This window comes from Teleopsis dalmanni, chromosome 1 (genome assembly GCF_002237135.1).
Source record: "Teleopsis dalmanni isolate 2A chromosome 1, ASM223713v2, whole genome shotgun sequence".
NCBI lineage: Eukaryota > Metazoa > Arthropoda > Insecta > Diptera > Diopsidae > Teleopsis > Teleopsis dalmanni.
Genome location: NC_051846.1, coordinates 188269045 through 188277203, shown reverse-complemented (window position 1 = coordinate 188277203; position 8159 = coordinate 188269045). Strand labels below are relative to the sequence as shown.

At 29.6% G+C, this 8159-nt stretch overlaps 2 protein-coding genes across 4 annotated transcripts in view; one reads left to right on the top strand and one right to left on the bottom strand.

The window, feature by feature from the left end:
* LOC119670810 (potassium voltage-gated channel protein Shaker-like) overlaps window positions 1-8159 on the top strand; it is a 536527-nt gene that overhangs the window by 150920 nt on the left and 377448 nt on the right. The window lies entirely within an intron of this gene.
* On the bottom strand, window positions 879-6476 carry LOC119670818. Its single transcript, XM_038081238.1, has 2 exons — window positions 6368-6476; window positions 879-1455 (listed from the first exon to the last, which is right to left on the bottom strand). The coding sequence occupies exons 1-2, from the start codon at window positions 6385-6387 to the stop codon at window positions 1125-1127; spliced, it is 351 nt and encodes a 116-aa protein (XP_037937166.1). The 5' UTR covers window positions 6388-6476; the 3' UTR covers window positions 879-1124.

Below are 8159 nucleotides of genomic sequence, written 5' to 3'. Positions count from 1 at the left end.
ATGATAAGCCAAATTGACTGTGTTAATCCTTTTTCCATTTCTTTTCCAATGGAGAGCTTATATGATACTGACTTTTGAAATGCATATTAGAGTCATAGTCAATTCATGTTGGTAGATTATGTGATGTATGTTAGTAGGCAGAACGTAATTAAAGGCCTTCAGTCTGACTTTCAAGCATCCACGCTCTTACAATTAAAGTGCTAACATTCAAACACTGATTTTTATGTCTTATTTTATGACATCATAAATGCAGGAGTGGAAACCAATACTTGGTCAAAACTTTCCTTACCCGTTTTTCAATATTTGACTTTCATATTCAGCTTAGAATCTGTATAATATTTAGCTATATCCATTTCGAAGTTAGCTTTAGCAGGTAACACTTCACCTTGGCCACTCGAAAGATGATAAAAAACAAAGCTCAGCTTTCTGTGTTTATTATCAGGCCAATATGGTATATGTGGTCCAGTGGCCACTTTGATAATATCACTCAGCACGTATAAAAATATATACATAACTATTAATACTATATTATGAGCGTCTACCTTGGTTCTGAAAACCGTTTTTTAAGATATATATGGTAGTCTATAGCATTTGAATCTTTGATGTTCCATAACGCAAGCCGACAGTAAATCCAGCTATATTAAGTTAGTGCCATATTTTTACCTACCTGGTATTACTAAATATTTTAAGAACTCATCGAATACATCATTAATTATTCCATAATGTATAACATCTTAATAGTGATCTTATCAGACTTTACATTAAAGTATATAATGGTCATATGCTCATGTGCTGTTAGCGTATACCCATAAAATATGCTGTTAGCAATCAAAATAAAAAATTAAAAAATTATAAATATTGATTACATTGTTTATTTCAATATATTTTAACAATTAATTTAGTTACCATTTACTAGAACATAATACATTTGTAAAAATATTTACGATATCTTTTACACAAATATTATATTCTAGCACAAAATTTTATATCCAAAATATTCACAATCCTTATAACAACCTTTGGGAAGATAGCATAACTAATTAAATTTTACAGCTGCATTTCGAATCGATGAAAGTGTCCAGAAATCAATTTCAACTGAAGATCCAAGTACCTTTGTTCGGACTTCAATGCTGAAGTCTATAGTTTTTTACCGACAGAGGAGGAGTTCGTAGTACAAACGCCATTACATTATTTTTGATGTCTTCGTTGGCGTCAAAAACTTCACTGATTTTAGTTAAGTGAAACTTTCTAACCTGCAAAAGGATTGTTAGAAGATAGCTTAGCTTCTTATTTATGTGATTGTCATTTCGTTTAGACAGGCACTCGACTAAATAAACCATTCTGTTAATACGTTTTTCCAACAGACGCGCCAATTCCACTATCTTGACAAGCTGATAGAACAACTCTGTCCTCTTAGAGTTATTCGCTTCCCAGGAAGGTGAAACACCAAAGTAACTAAAATGAAGAAATTAAATTAAAATTAATCTATTATAAAATCAGCAGTATAGATCTGTAGATTTAATATTAATTCATTAGTAAAATCATATTTATATAAAAAAATTGTGTGTTTGGTAAACTACTATTTCGCTTTGATAATAGCTTATTGTATGTGTTCAGAACATAATGTATCTAATGATTATTCCAGTATCACAAAAAAGGCTAGTCACTATAGAACGCTTAAAATAGTTACTTCAATTGAATTCAAGAGCTACAAATTACACAGTTATAGTATTGTATATATCTATATCACATTGTTAATTAACATTAAATTATATGTATAGATACCATGAAAGATTTGTGCAAATTTTATTAATTATCATATGCAAATAATCATAGATACAACGGAGTACAGTGAAAATAATAAATTTGCTGTAAAAAGCCTTTCGGCAATAAAACGACTTTAGCACGTGTTCCGCTTAAAAAAAAAATACCCACAACTAAAGATTGCTTTACCAGTACGGATAAAGCCAAGCCAATCACATTGTTGTGATCATACGTGCACTTGTATGCCGTTGCACCCTACACACGAACCACAAAAAATATTGCCTTTTAAAACAGAAAGTGCAGCGACTCGTACGATTTGCTCTAAAACTGAGTCAAAATACCAATTTAAAACGCATTCATCAAATAATTGCAGCTCAGGCTAACACGATTCAACAATTTTTCACAGCGATCCAAAACGATCGAAACCATGAAGTCGTTCACTGAATGAAGTCCACAGACATTTACATTTACATTGCGCCTTGTGTATCTAACAAGGCAAGTCCAGTCTGCGTTTTTGGTCTACAAAAGTTGAAGGAAAATCTCAAACCAAAAAAAAAAAAAAAAATAAAAACCAAATGAAACAAATAGATCTGACATTGTAACCAAAACATTCGCACTCTTAGTAGGTTACTACATTATAGACGTCTCGCATAGACGTCGAAGAGGCGAAAAGCCTTCTGCAATGTATTAAACCGCCTAGTTTGCAGTAGCAACGAACGTGGCAGTTTGTTGGAAACTTACTTCCATTGTATCTGTAAGACAATAAAAAAAATTTTGCACTATTTTTGACTTTTACTAAATTATTTATCTTTTTTATTTTGGCTTGCAAAAAGTTTCGTGCTTTGTTGGTCTGTTGCAGCTCAGTTTCTAGGGGGCAAGGTATCAGTTATCATTCAACGTTTTGCTCGACATATTGTGGCGCGTGGTCATATGCTGCCACTTCATAAAGTATCTTTAGTAGAAAATCACTGCAATTGTTGCAGATTTTTTCGATTTTATTTTTCAATTTTGTTGTTGTAGCATTTTTATCTCTCAGCCGCCCAAGCAAATTGCATGGGTGCATTATTTTCTTTACCAAAGATTTTTCATTTTTTAGTTTATACATATTTTTATTAATATTATTTTTTTCTTGAGATCTGTGTCAGTAATTTAGTTTTTGATATATGGGCGCCTTATGGGATTTGTTACTTTTTATACATTTAATTTGTATCCTTTGATATATGCCTTTTGTAATTTTGATTTGTGAAAAGTTAATTAGATCGTTTGCTGCAATTGCTCGACTTGTGAAATATTTGATATATGGCCCGTCAGTTAAGTTGGCTTAAGTGTGGCTGCAGACAATAACTAAAACTTATCTGATTGTAATTATTTTCAACAAAAAGTTGCCTTAAAAGTTGCTCAATGTAAGTACAACAGATGAAAAACTAAAGCAAATTAAGAAATTTTTGCACGCTTCAAGATTTCAATATATTTCACTTAAGATTAGTAAATGAGAAGTAAAATCGAATGCTCATATTGAATAACTTATTATTATTAAAGTCTTTAAATTATTAATAAAGTTGATAAAAACTTTAAAAGACCATTAAAAAGTATTAAATTTGGAATCAATACCGAATAGAAGAAAAAGCCAAAAGATACAAGGTACTCCTATAAATATTCAATTTATCATTTTTAGATACTTTTCACCTGACGTGAAATTTGCTAATAACTTTTCTAATATTTCATTTTGAATATACTTCTCGACCTTTTTTTTAATAATGGTTTTTATATATATTAAATCCGGCTATAAGTCACTTTACTTTTTAATATATTCTATATTTTGACTCTTCTTAAGCGTCATCAGCAGGATCAGGATCTAACATAAATTACTATCAATAAAATCTATATCTAAACGTTATGCTCTCGATTCTGTTATCTATATTGCACGGTGCAATATCATCAGGAACAGGATCTAACATAAATTATTATTAATAAAATCTATACACAAACTTTGTGCTCTCGATTCCGTTGTCTATATGCACGGTGCAATATCATCAGGATTAGGATCTAACATAAATTAATATTAATAAAATCTATACATAAACTTCGTGCTCTCAATTCCGTTGTCTATATTGCACTGTCTAATATAGACTACGGAATCGAGACCATCATCATGACATTTCTCATATTTCTTTTTTGGAAATATCTGTAAGAAATTATATTGGTTTGGTTTGGTTGGTTGTAGTGGCAGGCCATTAGATAACTTCCATGTACTTCAATTAACGATTTTTCGCCATTTTGCTACAACATTCCTTGCAAGAACCCCAGTATAGGAGAGCGGAAACTAAATTCATCCAGCCGAATTTAGGTAAATTAATAAGTTTTTCGTCTTCACCGATGAACAGTGTGCTAAATTATCAAAGAAGTGTCTTCCTAAGAATCTATATCTTCTGGACGCCAAAGCCAAGCATTCACAGAGAAAATGTATTATGGTTTCTTACTCCTGTGGGTCTCCAGTGACTATTATACGCAGTTTCCCTTCATAAGTTTCTACACACCAATGGCCAGTAAGAACTGCAGTAAGTCTTGCAATGTTCACGCGGTTTCTTTTGATGAGTTCCGAGGATCTATTTTTATTTTAGGAGGGTCAAGTTAACCTGAAAGTTGTACATGTCTTTCCACTTGTTATTTCGGTAAATTTCAGCAAGTATTAATATTGTCAACAATTATTAAAGCATAAAATATAGCAAACTTTGGCCAAATAGTGGTAATCTTCTCTAAAAATTGAACATACTTAAACAAAATCACTGAAAAAAGGAAACGCCTATTTTTATTTTATTGATTTATGTAAATCACATCATAATTGATTTTTAAGGTGGATTTAATTTATTTTATAGACCTGCTCAATTAACTGTAAATGATTTAAATATATTTTGAAATTTTTATTAAATAACAGAAATATCTCCACTCTACTCTACTTGCGGTATCTTCACATTTCATGTCCCGCCCTTTTATATTTTACCGCAACTAAAAAAATTTATTTTATTTAATAGCAGTTGAGTGTTATTATCAAACCTCATTAAATAAATATCTAAAACCAAATCAATTTTTTATAAAAAAAGGAGTTATTTTGTGACAAATAACTAATGTTAAGCGTGAAATTAAGAAAACATTTGCATAGAAACTACCAATTTACACTCATTCGAATACATTTGCATTTGAAAACAAAATAATATGCAAATATTTAATGAAAAACAGATAAAATCGGAGGAGCTGCATTTTAAACTGAGCTGATTTATAAAAATGCGATTGCGTTCCGATTAAGAGTCGTCAAAGTTGAATCCATAAAGCACGCCTTTTATGCAACAAAATACGACAGATCTGCCTGCTGGGGAGCATTGTGGCGCCATCAAAATAATCATAGATTGGATTCGATTGGATTGAAATGGATCAAACATGCATTCAAATATATCTTATAGCATTAATGACAATCAACGCATTTGGCATGGATGCTGCATATGAAAATGTTTTCCGGCATTTCTTCTGCGCATATCTGCGTGTAATAATATTGGCGCGCCCCCGGAAAATATTCAAATTTTCACAAATTAAACGATACAAAAAAAACAAAAAGAAAAATACATATGTTTATTTGGAAACGCTTAATACAACTTTCACCAAAGCAAATACTTTTTAATATAAAATATTTTGTAATAATTGCAAATATTATTTTATAGTGATGTGGTAAAAATGGTAATAAAAATGTTTAATAGGATAATTCACCATAAATTTATTTATTTATTAAAAATAACAGATATTTTCTCTATAAAAATGAGATATGAATTCTAACCATATTATATTGAAAGTAATTGAAAGCAAATTCAAAACGTATATATAGTATACTTCAAGATATTAATAGTTATAATAAATATGTAGATATATAGAGGACATACCCCTTTATTCGCTACAAAATGAGACCTATTGTAATAACACAGACAAGCTTTATAGTATACTGGCTGATTATAGAAATACTATATGCAGACATACTTGTTCTAGAATAAAAACCGCTGCGCCGATTTGATAAGTCGAGATATAAACGAGATATAGATATAGACTTCTTTATTCACTATAAAGTGGGCCTATTATCATAACACACTCTGGCTGACGGCAGAAATACTATATGCAAATGTCCTTGTCATAGAATGAAAACCGCTACTACGATTCGATAAGTTGAGATATAAACGTCTGACATGTTTGTCACTCCAATATTTTTATAAGTTTTTATTTGAAATTTATATAAATAAGAAATAAAACAAAGGAGAGGTCTTTAAAATATATAACTCCCATTCATATAAATATTATTAAATATCTCTAAATTAATGTGTTTTAAAATGTTATATTATAAAAAAAATTATGTTATTTAACGTTGCAGGCAAACATAGCTGCGAGTGCATTTCGATACAATACAATAATTATCTATTATTACTATTTTTATCATATATAGGTATATGTTCAAAACTTAAAGAATACAATTAATAGGTTCAGTTGTAAAGCAATAAGAAAGCCTTAACATATTTCCATAAGATCTATCAGATAAATACATATCTAAATAAGACTCTTTACTTACTCAAGGACTGATTTTTGCATTCTCCAAAATTTTATCTCACAAGAATTTTTAGCAAAATAGATAAGATCCAAAATATCTTCTAGATTCACAAGATTAACAAAATAAATTTAAACGATAAAAAAAATTAAAATTAATTTTAAACCAACTGTTTGAGTAATGAAGAAAATAAAATTTATTATAACCCAGCTTACTAGATAGAAAATCTGTGCTTTAATACAGCTTATATGTTTTGAAATTCATAAACTAGAAATTTTTAGTTCATTAAATAGAAATACATTTTTATTTACAAAACCCTTACTTTTATTGTAGCTCCAGTTATTTTATTCTCCTTAGAGAATCTTACTTTTTCTTTGAACATTGAAACTTTAATAAAAATGTTTGATTGTTTATGTTTGATTATAGTAGATGAATGTATATCTAACTGTCCATATTTTTTTAAAGCACATACTAAAAACATACAGACTTTAATATTTCTCTTTCTCATTATATATTTTAGTTCGTTGAATAGTTTCCTTCATTTATTATTTACAAAAACGCATCTACAAGGAGTTTTTGTTTTTATGTCATAGCTTAAAGATTCTTTTATTCTATTCCGGGATATATATTATCACAGAACTTTTTCAAGGCAGTTTATCCTTTAACTTAATCATTGATATCCACTTGATTTATTTTCCTTACTACGTATTAATTTTATAAGTACTGGAACACCAAAATTTTCCAGAAAGGAGTTGCCATAGATCACCTTATTTACCAGTCATATGTTTATGTCATACTAATTCTATACAATTATTGTGAAAATGGATCTTGATACGTTTTACATAGATATTTCACCAAGTTAATTACTATGGGACTATATCTTGGTTATCTCCCATTGAACTTCAAATAGATTATATGTATAAGAAAAATTCAACAAGTGAATCACTTTTCTTTTAGTCATTGAAGACAGAACACTTTCGTACTCACAATCGCTCGAGTCGAAAATGTGTTAATATAACTGATCTTATGTTACCCTCCCTCGATAAACAAAATATTTTTAGTATGGCAACAAGTAATATTAATAATGCTGATATTGATAGAATTGTAAAAGAAAAACTAATGGGGAATTAATAGAACTGAATTTATCATTATCGCCATATTTTTATTTTTCTCCAGAAAAATTGTGAACGTATGTATTTATTTCTGCGAAGATCCAATCTATTATGTGATTTGTCCTGATTTGTAGTAAAAGTTACCATATTTATACAAGTCTTATAATATGTTATACGAAGTTTTTTTTACGGCTCTAAAATATTATTATCAACGGTTATAAAATTTTTGTATAATCATTTCTGATTGAGATGAAAACGAATTGAAAGGAATAGACAATTGCACATCACAACTTTCGAAATCCTTTATACCATCTCTTATAAATATGTTAAGAGCTAACCAGTTAAAGTAGGGATATTGAGTAGAGAGAGATTAGAAACATTACACTTAAGTTAGTGTGAAGAAAATCGGACTGACGTTCAAGATAATAATAATCTTTGCTTCAAAAGAATGGATCTTGCTCATTGAAATGAATGCATTATGGAAGTATTAACACCAATTCCTAACAATTGCAGTACATGAATAGATGAATTGTGTATATTTTATTCTATATTTTAAAGAATCTCCAATAACACATTCCAGACCCAGAGCAGTGCTTAGTTAAAAAACCAGTGACCAATCTGAGTTCCGTTCTATTCAAAGTAATATGCCTGTTAGCATAAGTACCCATATAGGATTGACCCCAATAATTTGTTTACATTGCGTT